Below are 19,613 nucleotides of genomic sequence, written 5' to 3'. Positions count from 1 at the left end.
ACGTGAAAATGAGCAGGAATACAAAAATTCAAACCCCAGCAGAGACCCAAACTCAGAAACTCTTACCAGAAACTAAATAGTACAAAATCCCAGCATCATGACTAAATGGGCTTCAAACGAATGATGTTGCTCGGTGTATATTGGATATGTAAATCTGAAACAAAGTCAACTTTTTAAGATGAAAATGTTTCAGTGTTCTGTCTCCAGCTTGATCTGTTGCCTTAAGTAGCAAAAAACCCTCTTGTTGACATGAAACAGCCTTTTTACAGCACAGCTAAGCAAGTCCTAAAGAAACATTTTCATTTGTTTTAAGAAATGGCCACAAAGGAAGTCTGGGGAGAAACTTTGGTTTAGATTTTTCTCTTTAATTACTGATTTTGCAGTTATGATGGGATGTAGATGGAATATTGGAGGTTTAATGGGTTAAACTGGATAATGTCTGGACTGTAGCAGCAAGCTGAGAGCCAATGCAGTACACCTCAGTACAGATGGAGTGGTACGGGAACAGAAACAGACATATACATGGGTCTCATGAAGGCATCTTTCTCTGTTTGTGGGGACTCCTGATGGGGCTGGCACCATTTCCTCCTAGATCCTTGGCTGCCACAATTAACCACACTCTTTTTATCCAGACCTGTTCTTCCACCCACTCGCTGTCAGATGCTCCAGCAGTAGCGGTGTTCAGGCTCTCATCTTCTTTCCTTTCTTGTGCCTTCCTGCACTCTGACCCAGATCTCTTGGTGCATGGGGTATTTTATGTGTACAAGCCATCTGTTTTTAAGCTCATAGGATTCTAGTCTGTCTGCCTGGTTTTACTCAAGTGTCTTGAGTATAGCTTGGGTTGGGTTTATAAAGGTCCACCTCTGGGTGGGCTTGCTGACCTGCTGCTCATCAACAACCAGTCTCTGCCAGACTGCCTGCCTCTCCAGATTGTTAACCAGACTCCTCTGTGGCTGTCCTGTGGTTTTGCACATTCTTTCTGCTAAACCTATTGTTTCCCGGCTTTACAGCGCTTCAAATGCCTTCTCAGTGCAACTTACCTGTTTCTGCTGAGCTGGTCTTATCCTCCCTGGCAATCCTCCCACAGCTTTGGACGCTTATCACTGACCTGCCCAAAAATCATGGATAAACTACACGGCACAGAAAACAACACGTACTGTCCACTTATCAGCACTCGTATCTCATGCAGCCACCTTCAGGTAGTCACACCAAATATACTCCTTCATTTCTTTTAGCTTCATACTATTTTAATACCTCAATATAAATCTATCCACCTACAGGTCCCAGATGTAAAAACGTTCCTTTTTGTGTCTGTTTCTCCACTGTACTGTGACGCTGGGATGTTCTTCAGCATGTGACAGTAGAAAGCAGGTGCGAGAGCCCACGCTTTATCTCTTTACTGTTTGTACACCAGCTCAGTGGTTAAATTTAGCCGCGGTTAAAAAAAGACAATTACAGCTGAAGATGCAATATGACCAGCAAAACACAGAGGACCGTTGAATTGCACTCAGTTTAGTTTCCCTGGTAACCTCAGGGAAATTAGCAGCAGTGTGAGCAGAAAACTTGTGCCACGTAAATAACGCTGTCAAGGTCATGAAGCTGGCCTTTTAATTTTTATAAGTTAAGCATGCCTGTGATTCAGCTGCTGAATTATATAATAGAGAAGGGGAACAAATCAGACCCACTGATACAGCATGAACTCAAGCTGAACTTTTATTTGTCTCCATCTCTGGTTGTCTGGAGTGTGTTGCTGAGTTGTTTCTGCACCGCACATGTCAGTCAAACACCAAAGTGTGTTGAGGCCATCACATCCCCGCTCCTGCATGTGATGCTTGTTTTTAAGTCTGCTCCTCTCTCCGTTCATTCTGACTTTCCTTTCAGTCTTGTGGACTCTGCAAGTGCAATTATTACTATTTTTGATTAATCATAACCATTCCTAAACCTGGTGATTTGTTCTCCTTTAGACATCTTTTAATACGCCATTCCAACAGTAAAGATACTGACTTGTCACGCGCACTTGTAATGAATAAAATCGCCAATGCCTGCATCCCATTTCGGTGTATTATTGCAATGACCCTGTTGGCAGCAGAAAGGACTGAAATGCAGCAGATGAAACAACAAAATGTGAGCGTTTATTCTGCCTGATAAAGAATCGAAAAATATGCTAACCCCTAGGCAGTGACAATCTGACAAAGAGAAAGACTGTGGACATGGAGGGCAGAAAGTAGAACAAGACACAGGTGGAGACAATAAAGGCCGAGCAGACAATCACAAAGAAAGGAACCCAGACAGGCAAAAAAATAAGAGACAGAATAGGAAGTAAGACAAAGACAGAAAATCAAGGCACAGGAGACATAGAAGGAAAAATAAAGAACTAAATAAACAGGAAGTGGAAACAAGAAAGAACAAATACATACAGGGAAAGTCAACGAATCACTGGGGACACTAGGAAAAGTATGAATCAACCCAGTAACCAAACACACTATACTGGAACCCAGGAAAAAGACTTTCACAACACATATTTGTGGAAGTCATGAGTGAACAAAGTAGATTTAAGAGGATCTTAAGAAAGTTGTTGATGGTCACCAAGATTTAAAATGCTGCAAAACTCCATCAATCCACAGACGGACAGATTATGCTTTACATCACTGCTAACCTCCTCAGGAGTGGCCAATCGCCCAAAATAGGCCTAATGGCTCTGACTGTGGTCGGTGCTCTTGGGTTTAAGACACAAGTGTGTATATAATATATTTTTAGTTTTTAATAATAATTAATGATGCATTAGTAAAGAAGCTCAGAGATTCATAGATCATACAAAGTGATGTGTTAACACAGTTTGAAAAGATGAGACTTTGTGGTAAAAAACAAAGCAAAACAAAGAAGAAAGCTCCATGATCTCCATGCTTTAAGTTTTGACTTCTTGTCCTCCTATACCAGTGCTGATGTATCAGGAGCATACTGCAGTGAGTACTTGTGCCTCAGCTTTAGTAGAGTGTTGTAGTGACGTCACTGTCTGCGCACAACACGACCGACGCGGTGAGTATAGCGGCGAGTAAGCGAGTGGTGTGTATCTGAGTTATAACAGAGGAAACCAGAGTTAAAGGCTTGTCTCAGAGTGGCTGTTATTACTGTTCCTGAGCCCCAATCAGGACGATGCTGAGAAACAATGGTTACAAAGATGAAGCCAGTGCAGCTTGTCAAAGATCAGGTCAGAAATAGTTTTAGTTGATGAGGCCAAAGTAAAGTGTTTTGGTGTAGATGTCCAGTGTTCTGTTTGGCTAAAAGCAAAAACCCTGCTTCAAGTATAACAACCTTATCCCATCTGTGAAACATGGTGGTGGTAGAATCGTGGTTTGGGTCTGAGCTGCTGATTCTCTACAATGACAACTTGCTATCATTAATGGAACCGTTATTTCTAATTGATATGAGGAATTTTGATATGAAAACATCTGGACATTTGTCCTTGATCTGAATCCCAAGAGACGGTGGGTATGAGGGCAACACCTCAAACCACACAAGCTCCTCTACCAAGGAATGGTTATAGGAGAATAAAGGTAAAGGTTTGGCCTTAAAGTGGTGGAATGGCCCGAAGAATGCAATTCATGCAAAAACATGAGTACTGAGGAAGTTAACTAGAAATGTTTAGCTGCAGTTATTGCTGCGCAGTGACATCACACCAGACATTCAAAGGAAAGGTTCAGACACTTTTGCCCTTAACAGGTAAAATGATGAAGGTTGGATGATGTTTAAGATCATTTGTCACCATTAATTTAAAAGGGTTCAAAAACTCCCAAACACCTCTGTAATTATAGGATAATACCTGTTATTGGTGTTGCAGTATCGTGTGATTTAAAAAGCTTTGAAAAGGCTTTTATCCACACCCAACACATCTCTTTGCATCTGTTTATTCCAATCACATCTGAAAAAAAGAGTCAGCTAATAAAAATAAATCTATGCTATTTGTGTGAGTGTGGGGAGCACAAGGAAATCAGAGGAGGTCTGGAATAATTTCAGGCAGCTTGGCAGCTCCATGAACCCAAAACCGAAAAAGGCCTGTGAACCTTTTTTCAGCCAGTGAGCAATTTGAATGAAAGAGCTGTCATCTTGGAATGGGCGATCCGTTTTGTTTTAGTGCATCCATCATTTGCACATGAATGAATAACAAAGCCACTGTTATTAGTTCCACCTATACTTCCCACTCGGTTTGTTGTTTGTGCCTCTCTTAGCATTTTATAAGCAGATACAATAACATTACACTATAAATATTACAGTTTTAGTTGACACGTTGAATCTAGGTCACCAGAGGCAAGCCATGGATTGTAATTTAATTCGACTGAGCCTTAATTTACACACAATGAACGACAATGAACATGAGAGCTGTGTGTCAGCCGGTTTGGTATTTTCATGAGCAGCATGTGTGTGTGTGTGTGTGGGGGGGGGGGGGGGGGGGGGGGGTTGACAAAGGATTTCCAAGGGTGACCTATCACTTTAAGAGTGTCAGAGCTCCTCCATGGACTCCTCATCTTTTTTCTCTCACAACATCTTTCTTCTGCCATGCATGGCTTGTTGCCGAGGTAACAGGCCCAAGAATGGTTTAGCATTTCCAGCATTGCCTAGTGAATCGACTCGTGCTGACATGCAACTGACAACGGCACAGTCAACGACAGGCTCAGGTATTTTCTTCCCAAAATGTCACTGGAGTCAACAGCCACCTGCTGTGCTGTGGTTCACTCTCATGTAGGAATCATATGAAAAGCTGTGCGGTCTGATATCACGTTCAGCTGCCGTGTGTGTGATCACAAACGCAAGCAAAACCGAGCTGCGTGCGGTGCTCTGATGGGGTAAAGCGTAAAATTCGATCCAGTTGATGGAGACATGTTTGCATGCTGCTCCAGTCACTTTCTCAGGTGTGAGTTCCTGGATGTCTCCAGCAGAGGACACTGTGTGTGTGTGTGTGTGTGTGTGTGTGTGTGTGTGTGTGTGTGTGTGTGTGTGTGTGTGTGTATGTGTAGGTTTATATCTATACATGTGACTCATATCTCCTCATATAGCTTTTACAATTTATTCTAATGCATTTTACTTTTGGTTCTGCAGAAAGCAAATATCAAAGACTTAAAATTCTGAGGGGAGATGCATCTATAAGCATCTCATAGCTGCTCTGACCGGGGGGAGGGCTGGCCCCTCTTGTTAAAATGCTAAGCAGCAGAAGCACTTTTTTGTCACCTACGTGTGTGTGTGTTTTCTTATTGACCAGATCATCATTGAGCTATTTCCCCGCTGACTGAAACCACATGAGTCAATTCCTTTGCTTGTCTCAGACTGCATTTGCATTGCTCCCTTGGCATTTGTGCTGTTTACATGTAATCAGCGTACTGGAAGCAAGTAGCTTCTAACACAAAGGGTTAATAGGCAAGTCTGTGGTGCCAGCGAAAGAACAGATTGGAGTTACTCACCCCTCCATTAATCATGCTAATGATGAAATACTTTGCATATCTAGTCTTTCTCCCATCACAGTATTACCAGCACAAAACTGGCTTTTAACATCATTATATAACACGCTGACTGAGGTGAATTTCAATGTTCACACGCGAGTGCCAACAAAACCTCGTGCAACAGGTTAAATAATTGTTTTAATTAAACCTTTGCTGCTACTTTTTAACCTGCGATTATTACCTTCCTCCACGTGGGCTCGATCAATATGCATTGTCACACCGAGTCCAATTGGGACACGCTCAGGACCGGCAGTGGGCTGGGTGATGCAACATCTTGCAATAAACATTGTGCTGTAAGAGTATGTAACCCAGCGGCTAGCAGCGCAAGCAAAACCCAAGTTCAGATGAAAAAAAAGGAACATACGCACATCATGCACGCAGATTTGATTAGAATAAAAGACAAGAATTTGTTTATTTTGTCCTCGACGCCCTCGATGGTCCTCGCTTCCTGTTTCCTTCCCTCTCACTTAAGTTGGACTTGACTAAGGGCCCAGGGGTCACCGTTACTGAGATGACCCACTTCATCGATCACATGACAAGAATTGATTAAAGGGGAGATCAATGGGACATCCTTCTAGTTTGAAGTATAGCAGAGGGAGTCTGCTTGATAATGGTCAGACCCCTGAGGACTCAGTGTGTGTGTGTGTGTGTGTGTGTGTGTGTGTGCTGCTTCTTAAATGAGAGTATGTGCTGGGTTATCACTCACCAGCTCTTGTTAATGGCCCCTTTTTTCCAACCTGTCTAAGCATCTGTCGCTAATACCTAGTTCACACAAATTGTTTACGCTGCAAAAACACAAACTCTGAGCTTCTGTGCCTCTTAAAATGCTTCTTATTAGGAATTTACAGACAATTTGAGTGCAAAGGATTCATAGTTTATCACTTACACAGATAATACAGTAAAGCCTTTAATTACCTTCTCAGTTGTGACATTTCCCCTCTTTTCTTTACTTGGTTGCTTCTTCCGTTGGTCATGTTAAATTATTATATTTTCAGGTAGTTTTTTGTGTGATTTCTTTTTCTACACGGGCTTCTTGCATTTAGAGGTAGTTACGCAAAAGAAAAAGAGTGTAGTGAGAAAATGCCTGCTGCTTTCGCTGCAGCATGTGTGGTACTGAAAGAACAGCTCCCAAAGGCTGATGGTTGTAAAGGATGTTGCAAAAGTGCGAGATTCAGTGGTGGTTTTTATCTTCATGTGCTTGGTTAGTGAGTGTCTCACTTCAAGTGTGCTTGAGAAAAATTGAATGATTGATGAAAATTCTGGCAATTTTTTTAGGTCACAAAACACAGTCACACACACAGACACACTCTTGTGTTGGCTTCATTTTTCCAATCCACAATTTGCCTCTTAAGCCAACATTGGTTGCCCCTCCTAAACAAAAGGTTTGAACAGCAGGTGGGTGGGGCGTCTCACAGCCAGAGCTCACTAAGGATAACTGCTCTGAGTGACATAAAAGAGAGCTAGGAGTAGGGAAAAAATCTGAAACTGGGTGTTTAAAGCAGCCTGAAGTCTGAGATTTTGGCTCTCAAGGATGACACTGGCCAGGTTAAAATGAGCACCCACTGTATCAGGATACAATGATTGAGCTCCATAATAGGTAGAGTAACGATATAGGCAGATATAGCTTTGATACCATATGCAATCACTCTCTATAATACAATACATCTGCCTGGCAGAAAGTCATCTGTCTGACAATAAGAATATATGTAATAATTTTTATTTATTTATTTACTTATTACAACATAATTTCAACTGCTGCAATAAAAGAATTACCCAGATAAAACATAAATAAAATAGGTCTTATCTTTCTACATATGTCTTAAAATAAGGGATTTTTTTCTTTTCCCAGTCCTTTTTATATGCTTTGCTCCATTTCTTTCTTGTTTCCTCAACACCTGACGTGGGCCGATACTACCCAGCTGCTATATTACATCAAGCAGTACCAGATCTATAAAGGCAGAAGTCTACAGCCGATTGGGCCAAAGCTGCAAACCGTACAAAGTTGCCCCCTAGACTATCCAACACATAGTAGCAGGCTGTAAGTTTTGAGCTGGAACTGCGTGCACTGAGAGACACAACCAAGTGACTGAGACAGTACACAGATACATCTGTGCTATATGTGGACTAGAAGTCCTCAAGTCCCGCTGGGAGACACCATCAAAGGTGGCTGAGAACAACAGTGCAAAGGTCCCATGGGACTTCAAGTTCCAGACAGACAAGCAGCTGCTGGCCATCCAACCAGACATAGTGGTAGCTGAAAAGGAGCAATTGTGCTAGATTCGACATTGTCTGTGGATGGTAACATCAGAAAAACGGAGCATGATAAAACAGAGAAGTACCAGAGTACCAGGGGCTGAAAGAACAACTGGAGCACATGTGGAAAGTCCAGATTGGTCCCAGGAACACACACACACACACACACACACACACACACACACACACACACACACACACACACACACACACACACACACACACATTACTATAACACGTTCACCAAAAATATGTAATATCTTTATCTAGTTGAAATGATCAACTAGATAAAGATTTTTTTAAAGAAAAAAATGCATTTTCAATAACAAGAATTCCACGAAGCTGCACTCATAATCACCGCCGTGTATTTGACTGCGAGTGGAGACAACATCCTCACATTCCAAGGTCTAGGCTGCAGGAAGGAGGCTCAGTGCATACCAAACCGCCTTTAGGACCCAGCGTGTCTCCTTCGCAGCCTTTGTAGTTTTGTGTAGAGATGAGGGAGACTGAGATGTGCTTCTTGCTTATCACGATTCACGTCGAGGCTCTAACAGCTGAGGAGGATGCTGAACAAGGCGATTTGAAGCCGGGATCAGCTCTCACTGCTGCTGGTTTACATTTCACTTCATTTCATTAATTTTTTTATTTATTTATTTATTTATTAGAGACCTTTCCTCTCACTGACATTATTTTCTATTTAGCCATTTTATTTTTTGGTATTAAATCCTGGGACACTGAAAGTATTTCGGGCGCATTCCTGCTGCTGGCTGGGACTATGATTTATCGGCGCTTGCAGCTTGGCTCTCATGATAGACTCGCTCTCACTGGGTCTTGTTCAGACGGAAGAGAGCGGTGAATCGTCTTTAACTTTCTTGAGCATCTTCGACGAATTCAGCTGCAGCGGGTACTTTTTGCACTTGAGGTGAGTCGCCTTGCATTCGCCCTCACGCACAAAACAAACGCTTATTTTCATACTGTCATTCAGTCTCGGAGAAGAACGCGTGGGAGAGAAGATGCATCCCTCTAACCCTCTTCCACGTTTCATCTAATCATGTTTTAATGATTATTTCCGCATTTTTTAATCGATTGTATTATCAAAATGGCTCAAATCGGTGCTTCATATTTTTGGTAACAGTAATGTTCAGTGAGTGAAGGAGTGAGACGCCTCAGTGAATACTAATTACTGTCAGTTGCCCCTCCACCCTCCCTGTGTTTATTATTTATTTATTTTTAATTGATTTACGGCGCTCTGAAGGGAATCCCCGGAAATCAGTGTCATAAAATCTGACTGTATGGAACACATACAGGCTGTAAATCCACTGGCATGTCAAGCCTGTTAATGCGAGGCTCCATTCATTGCAGCGGCTGTCCTGTGTGTAGGTGTGGAAGCAGCCATGTGGAGCAGAGAGAGCGCTCCTTTACTCCTCGTCTGCCTGCTGGCTCTCACAGCCCTCTGGAAAACCAGGTGAGTGTTTTGAATGGGAGACCCCTTGAAGTGAAGATATGCCAAGAATCACACACTTTGTCTCAGGGGGGTTTGTTTGTTTTTTGGTGGTGGTGGTGGTGGTGGTGGGGGGTGGGGGGGGGGGGGGGGGGGGGTATAAGTAAAAGGCTCATGATTTGGATTGTATTTGAGTAATCCTCTCTTATTTCTTATGACTGGGCTAAACAATGCACAGTTTGTGTGGTTATTCATTTCCATTTACAAATTCCCATAGACATCAATGTTTTGAAATGCATAAATAAATAGATGGCTTTAAATCTCTCCTGTATGCTCTGCGCCCTGCTGCTGTGTGAGGACGCCTCACATTAGACGCTCAGGTGTGAAGGTGTGTTTTTGATATTGGCCAGAGTGACAGATCAGGTCAGTCAGGCGCTTACAAAGAGGCAGCCAGCATCAGGAGCAGGAGGGGCGATTCAAATAAGGCCACGGATTTCCCCTCCAGGCTTCAGGATGCCACTGATACACTGATACTGAAAACTGGACTTCGTCATCTATCTCATCAGCGCCTTTATGTTTTCAAGACATTTTTCCACGTCCAGACTGCAGATAGTAGGACTAACAGGGTGAACAACAAATTGTTTGGATACATCAGCTGTTACATTTTAGCTAATTATTGTTATTGTGTTGTTTTGTGCCAAGAGAACTTGGAAATCTCTCATTGTGAAACACTCTTTAAAATCCTTTCATCTCTTTTTTAAAATTTGGATTTTTACCAGCCAAAACCAATGTGACGCAAGTAAATGTAAACATCTTTAGCACTCAGTGAGGCCAATATGGGTGTTTGAGCGATTTAATCTGTGTCATTTTACTTTCATTTCTAGTTGCAAGGTCCTGATTTTATTTATGTGCTGTGATTTGATTGTCACACCATGGTGGCTTATTGGAAAGATTAAAACGGACTCATTTTTAATATTATTAGTGACATCTGGACTTTTCCTACTACAAGAAAAAAAATCTGCGGAGCACATTAATCTGAGGCTGTTGTTGATGTTTATTTTCAGCACTGTCATTGTCAGTTTGATGTGCTGACAAAGGAAAAAATGTGCTAAAGTTGTGTAGACCTAATCTGCAAAAAATGACATAAGCAAGCATATATATTAAACTTTTAAATGTTTTAGATCTGTCAGAAATCTATCGAAACCAGGTGTCGCTAGCAACAGCTGCAGCATTATAGTGCTACAGTAGTGATACAGCATTACATCACTGGCTGTAATCTCAGGTCAAATATAAGGAGAAAACTAGCCTAGGTAGTGTTTTCCCTGGAGATTTTAAACAAAAGCATAACATGACATTTTAGTTTAAGAATAACTAAAGAAATGTAACCTTGGAAGTTGTCAGGAGCTGCACAATGTTGTCTCATAATAAAACTGAAAAACTCCTGTCCTCTGGAGTGCAACAAGTGAGCGCTCCAGTGAAGCTCGATGGAGTCAATTGTCTTTTTTTTTAACTTTTGCACATCGCCAGCTGCTCGAATCCCCTCCTTCCTAGCCTGATTCTACTTATTGGTGTGTTTTTGCCTCAAGTGGTGAAACATGTTTGTTGAAGCTTGTTGAAGAAGATTTTTTATGTGTTAAATTCATCTTCATTCATGTGAGGCTGACACTTTGCTCTTCCTCTCAGACATGCCCCTGCTTGTCCCGTTGTTTTGCACTCTAGGGAAAGTATAAGGATGGCATTGCTTTAGTAATGATAGCATTACTATAGAGAAAAACTACTCACAGCAGGCTTAACTGTAACATGGTGTTATAACTAAGCCCACATAGTGTACAATACTAATGACATTAAAGGTGCTTTTCAGTATTCAGATTTAGAATATACTGGTTTCTAGAAAGAGAGCAACAAATAAAGCCATACATAATAACCCATAAACATATATAAGTAGAGCTTTGTTGCATTCATTGCATTTAACTGGACTCTTGCAGCAAATTAATCTACCTGCATTTGTGGTATTATTTAGCAAAATTTATTAGGATTGTTCTGATTTGCCATTGGACTGCTTTTTTTTTTTCACACAGACTTGGCAGCCTTGTATATCATCTCTCTTAAAACAGGTTTATGTTGATGAAAGCCTTAAAGACAAACATCTCCCACTATATTCAATGCTAAGCATGTCTGCTGTCACCAGCAAGCAAGCAAAGAAAATGTAAACATACTAAACTGCTGTTCTTGAATTAGCTGAGTCGGCTATTTGTTTGTTTTTTTAACATTTTTTTTCAGTGTAACTATAGCTACCAGTGATGGCAGCCATTTTGCTGCTGTTTTATTATCTGCCTCATTTCATTAAGTGGGAGATGCTGCTGCATTGTAGAAATGTACTGTTAGCCGTTGTCCTCACGTTACATATCAAATATATATCAATATATAAACATGTATCAAATATCAAACACTGCACTGTAAGGCCCAGTAGTGATTGTGTATCTAGTGAGGTACGCTAGCAGGATTTTGTTAGCACAACATCTACAATCATCTGTGTTTATGGCTAAATTTGCTAGCAGGATAATGTTAGCACGTCTACAATCATCTGTGTTTATGGCTAAATTTGATACTTTGTTTAAGCTAAAATAGCTAGTTAATCAAACTGCTAGCAGGATAATGTTACCACGTCTACAATGATCTGTGTTTATGGCTAAATTTGATACTTTTACTTAGTTAAGCTAAACTAGCAAGCTAATCAGACTGCTAGCAAGATAATGTTAGCACGTGTAGAATCATCTATGTTTATTGCTCGCTTTAATAATTTTTTTAAACTAATGGGTCAGTTAGTTGGTGTAGGTTTTCTCTACAGGCTAATTTAGATTTTTTTTTATCATTTTTATGACCCCCCGCCCAACAAAGCAAAAAAGAAAATCAGCATTTTGGTATACTCATATGATCGTGTTTCTTATGGCTTTAATACACAACCTAGAACATACTTGAAAATAACAAATCAAATATTTATATGCTATTTTGGCCTGTAACATAAATATGAAGGCTACATTAATCTAATGCTTTCAGTGAAGCTAATTAAAGGATTGTGGTTCAAACAGGAAAAAGGGCTAGAGCTGGGGAAAAAATGATTAATATTGTTTATACTTTCCCAGCGACTGCTTAAAGTAAAATATGCCCATAACCTGAGGCTGTTATACCAGAGCTGTTGACAGTGGTGATTAAGTAGAGCTTTAATCTGGGACATTAACTGAATTTATTTACCATGAATCTCTGCTGTGATTTGCATAGTCAGTTGTGTTTTGACTCCCAGATCAGATGGCTGGAACTGGGTCATCCATGTGCATGAGAAACATGGTTACGTGTATATCTGTGTTGGTATGCAGTCTCTGCCAGCTAAAATAAGCACTCCTGTGCTTTTCATAAATCAAGCTGCTGAGAAGAACTGAATCTAAAATGTAATCAGAGTACTGCTGAAGTGTCCCCTTGTTGTTTTCATGTCTCTGCTTACTAGATCGGTGAATGCAGATGCCACATCTGATTCCTTTAAAAACAACATCACTCTGTTCACACGCATCCTGGACAGCCTGCTGGATGGGTATGACAACCGTCTACGGCCTGGTCTTGGGGGTAAGCAGAAGAAGTGCAGACGTACAGTTTATAGAATCTAAATGAACAAACGCTGTTACGAAACAGCACGTGTGTCTTTTTTGTTAACGGCTGACGGCTCATTTGAAGTGAGAACACTTCATTTAACATCAGCTTTTCTAGTACTGATAACCTTTGGCAGCAATCCCCTCAAGAATAAACTGACAAACACACTCTGTGCACAAAACATTTAGATTATATAATACTTCCCTCCACTTCCTGGAAAGTAACAGCAGCCAAAGTGGCCACATTTAACCCTGCAGAGAGTTTTACTCTTGCTTGACTTTTTAGGGAAAAACCAAAGTGAGAATATTTGTGTAAAACATAAGGAAACACTGTATGTGTGGATAATGACACTGTGTAGCTGGTTTGTGCTGTCTTAGTGTTTTGTAGCTGCACTGCACAGTAGGAAGGTGGCTTGGAATTACATGGTATGGTTACACGTATAAACGGCTGATGTTCTCAGATGAGTAAATTAAAAAGTGTTAAAAATAAAATATTTAGATCAGAATATAAACACTTTTGGTGTATGCTCTGATGCTGGGGCCATTAAAAAGAGCTTCCTGAGAGCTCCCTTAAATGTTTGATAAATTTAAATTTTTAAAAGCATAACAGGGTTTTGGTATTTTTTGCTTCACACTTTCTGCAAAAGGCAGCGTTTGGATTTTGTTGTTTGAAGAATCACATCGCCTCACGCACGCAGCAGCGCTCCACTCGTCATCCTCACATCCTCCATGTTTGGGCATTTCCAGCTGGCCCCTCACCCCAAAGCTGAGCTCCTCCCTCAGGATTTGGTGCCATTTGAAATTCAAATTCCTGGGGCCATCAGCCCAGCCCAGGAGCCACCATATGTGGAACAGACCTCCTTTAGCTTGGCAGCACTCAGCCTATTCAACTGGCCCTACAGTAATAGTCCTGCCAGCTTATTTACTGTGCAGAAAAAGCCCCAATGTATGAAGAACGCTCAGGTATCTAGAAAATGCAGAAATATAGAATGTATCTTTGTGTTTTTGATATTTCACAAAAGCTTGATACACCAAAACAGACTGATAAGATCGCGCCAGTAAAAAGCTGATGCTTTTGGACCAACAGCTAGCAGCAAATAAGTGTCTGTGTAACACACAGACTCAGCGATCTGACGTAAAACACTTAAATAAAACATTAGAGCATAAATCAGAAACTTTTGAAGTGTGTTCCTCTACAGGAGCACAAGCCTGGTAACGCTCACAGTGTAGTAGCACACTGTACCCATTAATGTACGGAGGAAACAAACCTTGCTACAGAAACGACATCAGATGTTTTCCACACGGCAGACACATTAGATCTGTATGTCTCATCTGTGTGTGTGCGTTGGGGGAACACGTCATGTTAACACTCCACTGGACTTTGGCTTATGACATATTTATAACAACTGAAAAAGAGCCTCCTCACAGCTGCACGAGCATGCTCACTCATACATACAGTAAACTCAGGGTCAAAGGGTGAGTGTCTTTGACGGTTCTCATGGTCTAAGCATAAGCATTCACAAAGAAAGAGAGAAAAAGAGAAAAGCAGCGTGAATGCCAGTGGATTCAATGTCATCAAACATTCAGTCATTTATGTAGAGGCTAATTACACATGCAGAGTATAGTATAAAATCGATTTTCTCCCTGTAGCAGTTTAAATGTTTCACTATCCTCCATCATTAAAGATGTTTAAAACAGTTACAACTGTGGACATAACACGGACACAATGCAAATCAACGAATAACTACAGCCTAATAAACCAGGGAGGTATATGGTATTTCACAGTTTGTAGCAATGATCATATGATAAAGATTGGGAAGATGAACCCACGTTTCCCTTTGTGGGGTTTCAGGGGAGAAGAAAAAAGCAGCTACAATTTCTTTAACCATGAGTGAAAAGCTGTGTGGGTTTAGGCTGAGAATGTCTCCAGAATTTACTTAGAGCAAATTTACTTAAAGCAGGCTTTCACGTGCATAACTGTGTATTTTCTCTGATATAGATAATGTAACTAGACTGTGGACTAAATTGTAATCCTAGCTGCTTTAATCTGACATTTATTTTTCATACTTGTCATCTGTTTCAAGTGCTCTTTTGAAAATGCAGCATTTTTTTCCAGACACTTTCACTGAAGTCGAGCCAGGCTGCAGAAAGTGAACAGAGAACACACAGTTGCTCCTCATCATCATTAGTGTGACTGTGAGGAAGCTCACTTCTGTTCGTATTCACACTTCTGCCACTAATTTGCTTTTCACCCCCTCCGGAAATTTGTCACCTATCCATGACTTCATGGTCAGAGCTATACCTATCAGAGACAGTTACATGTCAAAAGGTTTTTATTGTCTAAAATTGAACATTTCTCATTTACTGGGAAGTAACCATAGGCAACAACAAAAAGTCCTTTTGATGTTTGGGACCAGTGTTTTTTACTGGAGATGACCAGAATTCCAGCGCTCTCAGTCCTGACTGGTGATTAGCCGCTCAGCCCCACATGTTTGATTATAAACCAGTCCATTTCATGTGTGTGCAACATTAACATGTTGTAAGCGTGGAAGCTCTTTCACTATTAAATCTCAAAGGATCATCAAGAAAATGTTTGCAACGATAAACCTAATCATGGAAACTTTAAACAAGCTAAAAGTAGCTAAAGCTATCCAGAGCTCAGAGCCATCCACAGGCGAGCGGCCTTGGTATGAGCAATCAAAGCAGTTAAAAGGGCAAAAAAAGTAAATGCCCTGTTATCAGGTGTTATCCTTTTATCCTTATTTGCAAAAGATGTAAGTACCTGGGATTTATCTGGTAATGTAAAATATTTTGGATAAGGGTGATGTCACGGTCTGCCACGCAGACCGTGGGGATGAGAGGAATGAGGACCCATAAATGCAGGACTTGATGATGAAGGCAGTGCGTTTATTTACAGTGGTGTAAATCCAAACAACAATAAATCCCCAGTGCGATCCCGACTCCCGTTCCGTGTCTTCTCCCTTATCCCGTGCTCTGTCTCCGTTCCCTGTGTACTGTCCAGTGTTGGTCAAGTTACTTGAAAAAGTAATCAGTTACTAATTACTTCCCCCAAAAAGTAATCCCGTTACTTTACTAATTACTTATTTTCAAAAGTAATTAATTACTTAGTTACTTAGTTACTTTTTAAAAACACGATTTACAACCTGAATAGGTGATAAAGCAATAGATCTTTCAGCCCAATTCTACTTTTTCTGCATAAACGTCTCTTTTTAAAACTTTAAACCTTTTAACTTTATCAAGCAAAATCAAGCAAAAACTTAATTATATGCAACATTCTCTGACTGGAAGAAATTTGTTTAACATTTAAACCTATTTTCTGCACATTCCAGCATTTAAAATAAAATATTTTTTCGTGTTTACACTCACTCTTTCAAATAGATGCAAGTAAAACACAGCAGAAAATAAATAAAATCATAGACAAGCGGTCCTGTTGCTCTATTTTCACCTGTAAAGCAGGAGTGGGGTAGGCGGAGGTTTGCCCTGGTGCAGGTGTGCCGCAGCGGTCAGTTGAAGAATCCGCGAGTTTCTCTGTGAATTTCACATTACGTCGTAGCGCACTCGCTGCTTGCTTGTAAGTTTAGGGGTTTTTTTCGCTGTAAAAAGAAGTTTTCTTCCCACGCACAACGGACGCTAATGTTTTTGTCACTTTTTATGGAATCAAACTCAAAATAAGGTCAGTACTTCCACGCTTTAAACGCTGCATGCTCATACTCTCTCCCGCACTGTCCATTGTTGATCTGCAGACAGCTGCTGTCACGAACAACACTGTAATGAGACATTCTCGCAAAAAAAGCACGGTTTTAGTAACGCAGCGTTCCTACGTGAAAGTAACAGTAATCTAATTACCGTTATTGCAATAGTAATCCCTTACATTACTCGTTACTTGAAAAAAGTAATCAGATTACAGTAACGCGTTACTGCCCATCTCTGGTACTGTCCGTGTGCTGCCTCCTGGTCGCCACAATCCCTCCTGGGGAAACACGCATACAACAGGCAGTCGTGAGTACAAAACCTAACGGCAGACTTGCACTAACCTTGCACATTAAACTGAGACTGACGGGAAGTCACTCAACGATCCAGCGTCGAGGAGCTCTCAGCCACACTGTTTTGAAGCTCCTCTGACGAGGCTTGATCAGCGCCAGGTGTGTGTGGAGATTCCTGGGTGTGACCGGTCAGTTGGCAGGGCCACACCCACCACGTGCCTGCCACGACCGCACCCTCACACACACGCACACACCCATAAACACCTGACAGTACACAAACACAGGACAGCAGCAGTGCAGAAGACACAACCCTCAAACAACAACCATAATAATAATAATAATAAAAGTAGTCCACACTGCTCACGGACCCCGAGTCCCTGGAACCGGGTCCGTGACAGGTGAGGTATAGGTGCAGGGGCCCGTTCTTCGTACCTCGCTTACTACATCCAAGATCAAATCATCGCGCCAACTTTGAGCTCGCTAATCCGGTTCTCCGAACACACCTGTTGTTGACGATTAGTATAGCTGGATGAAGTAATGTGAGATCACTGAGTGGCTTAAAAGGGGCTACGCATCGATAGTAGAAACATTGATCGGCAACCCTGTGATTGGTCGGCGAAGATGTCGAAGGAGCGCGCTCAGTATTTCACGGCAGCAGAGCAAGAACTCTTGATTGAGGGATTTCAGGAGTTTCAGAGTTTAATTAAAACGCAGGGGAACACTGCAAAGGCTGCAAAAGCAAGGAGAGAGGGCTGGCAGAAAGTTGCTGACAAATTAAACTCGTAAGTGATCCATGATATTACATTATATCATGTGATATTATATTATACCACATTATATTATATTACATCATATCCTCTTTCACATTAGAGCCACAACAGGACCCACTAGAACATGGGAACAAGTAAAAGTGAAATATAAGAATATTCTACAGAATGGTAATATTTATCACTTATATTGCTTTTAGTCTCTTGAAAAGAGACCCTGCAATAATCTGTTTGTTTGTTTATAACAGCAACCAAGAAAAAGGCAGAGCAAATAAAGACAGGTGGTGGTCCTGCACCCCCTCGTCACACCCCGGCTGTTTGTACCGTGACATTTATTGACATTGTGGGTTTTTTTGTGTGTAGTTTTACATAACACTTCATCACTTTTACCTGTTCCCATGCGAGGGGTGACTGAAGCATGCACAGTAAGTTGGGAGATATCTCTCTCTCTCTCTCTCTCTCTCTCTCTCTCTCTCTATATATATATATATATATAGAGAGAGAGAGAGAGAGAGAGAGTGTTAAGTAAATAACAAAAAAATCGATATCTCTCTATGAGCACACTGTCGCGCTGAGCTAAAGGATCCTGTCTATCCCGCAATATACGCTGAATTCTATAAACTCTCCTTATCAATCTTGCACCTTCCGCAATGGGTTGCTCGCGTACAAACGGACAGGACATGGCTGCGACAGACTTCCCAAATCCACCTTCGCTTTTATAGCCGTGGTCTCTCATCTTGATTACACGAAGTCATTTACTATTACTACTCTAAAATATGAATTACATCTGGAATAATCAAATACATGACATAGAATGATTAATAGTACATTTCCCTTTTTTTCGGAAATGACCTGTATGTATCTGTATGAAATCAATAAAAGCATCAAATGCTGCATTATCTTTAGTTACATTGATAATATTTATTTATGGTAAAACAGTGGCGAAATATCGCTGTTGCTTTCATATAACTGCAGCGGACATACCTGAGTGGCCGCGATCTAATCCTGTTTACATAAAGTAAACCTGCTCCCGAGCAGGTTTACGCTTACGGATCTGTTGCTATGACAGCAAGTCCCAGATGAGCTTCGGAGAACCGAACGATCCAAGATCACGCGAAATCGTCAACATTCAAATCCGGCTAACTTACTTAGCGAGGTACGAAGAACGGACCCCAGGAGTCAAGTTTTGGTTGTTATCTTATGCGTGCCGCTAGGGGTCGACTTTTGTGTGTTTCAGTAAGGTGTGTTTGTGTGAATGTATTTAAGGTAGACACACGTAATTAGCGGCAGGTGTGTTGTTGTTCAGTTTGTGACTGTTGTGCTGTTATGATATGGTGTTGGATAAAGAGAGCCGTTGACACAAATGCAACTGATGGAAGAGAAATAAAGATTAAAAACGAATAAGATAAGTACGGCTGGAGTTATTGGACTGTAACAAGTTTAACAAGTTCATTCATACCAGTGGCAAATAATATTTTGCATTAAATGAAAGCTGATTTTTGTTTGTACGTGGTGTCAGTTACAGTTCTTAGAAAGAAAAATGGAGTCAGTAAAATCAGTTTCAGCAGGACAGAAAAAATGAAATGAAATGAAAATGGGGCAAAAACTTGAATTGGAAATTGGATATTGTGTATTCACAAACTTACTAAAATGAAATTAATATACAGGAAATGTTCTAGGTTTTATTCCTTCTTTAAAATTTGACGTTATGACCTGAGATGTTTTGAGTTTGTCACACCCATTCTGAAGAATACTGCTACACAGTAAAAAAAAGACTAAAACTAATAAAAACTAAACTGAAACCAAACATTTCCAAACAACAAAGACAAGTAAACCCCGTCTGGAAACAAACGGAAACTGATCCAATCTGAATTGAATAAAAAATATAAAGCTATAAAAGTTAATATAATCACGTCTTGCGTCTTCTAATTGGACTCTGATTTTTAAATGATGCCAATGCCAAGGTTTCTACTGCTTTGTGCTAAAATGTCAAAAAATGTTTATAACTGCACAGA

General features: G+C 40.8%; 1 protein-coding gene across 2 annotated transcripts in view; it reads left to right on the top strand.

The window, feature by feature from the left end:
* Positions 1-8,087: 8,087 nt before the first annotated feature.
* LOC134645971 (gamma-aminobutyric acid receptor subunit alpha-2-like) overlaps positions 8,088-19,613 on the top strand; it is a 37,865-nt gene continuing 26,339 nt past the window's right edge. Inside the window, exons 1-3 of one of the 2 annotated variants that reach the window (XM_063499632.1) lie at positions 8,088-8,667; positions 9,126-9,210; positions 12,689-12,804. In XM_063499632.1, the coding sequence (XP_063355702.1) occupies positions 9,140-9,210; positions 12,689-12,804 (187 nt within the window). In that variant the 5' untranslated portion in view covers positions 8,088-8,667; positions 9,126-9,139. Of the gene's footprint in view, positions 8,668-9,107; positions 9,211-12,688; positions 12,805-19,613 lie in introns of both variants that reach the window. The other variant, XM_063499624.1, reaches the window with a different exon arrangement.

This window comes from Pelmatolapia mariae, linkage group LG2 (genome assembly GCF_036321145.2).
Source record: "Pelmatolapia mariae isolate MD_Pm_ZW linkage group LG2, Pm_UMD_F_2, whole genome shotgun sequence".
Lineage (NCBI taxonomy): Eukaryota > Metazoa > Chordata > Actinopteri > Cichliformes > Cichlidae > Pelmatolapia > Pelmatolapia mariae.
The sequence above is the reverse complement of the archived record's forward strand: the minus strand, read 5'-3'. Positions and strand labels throughout refer to the sequence as shown.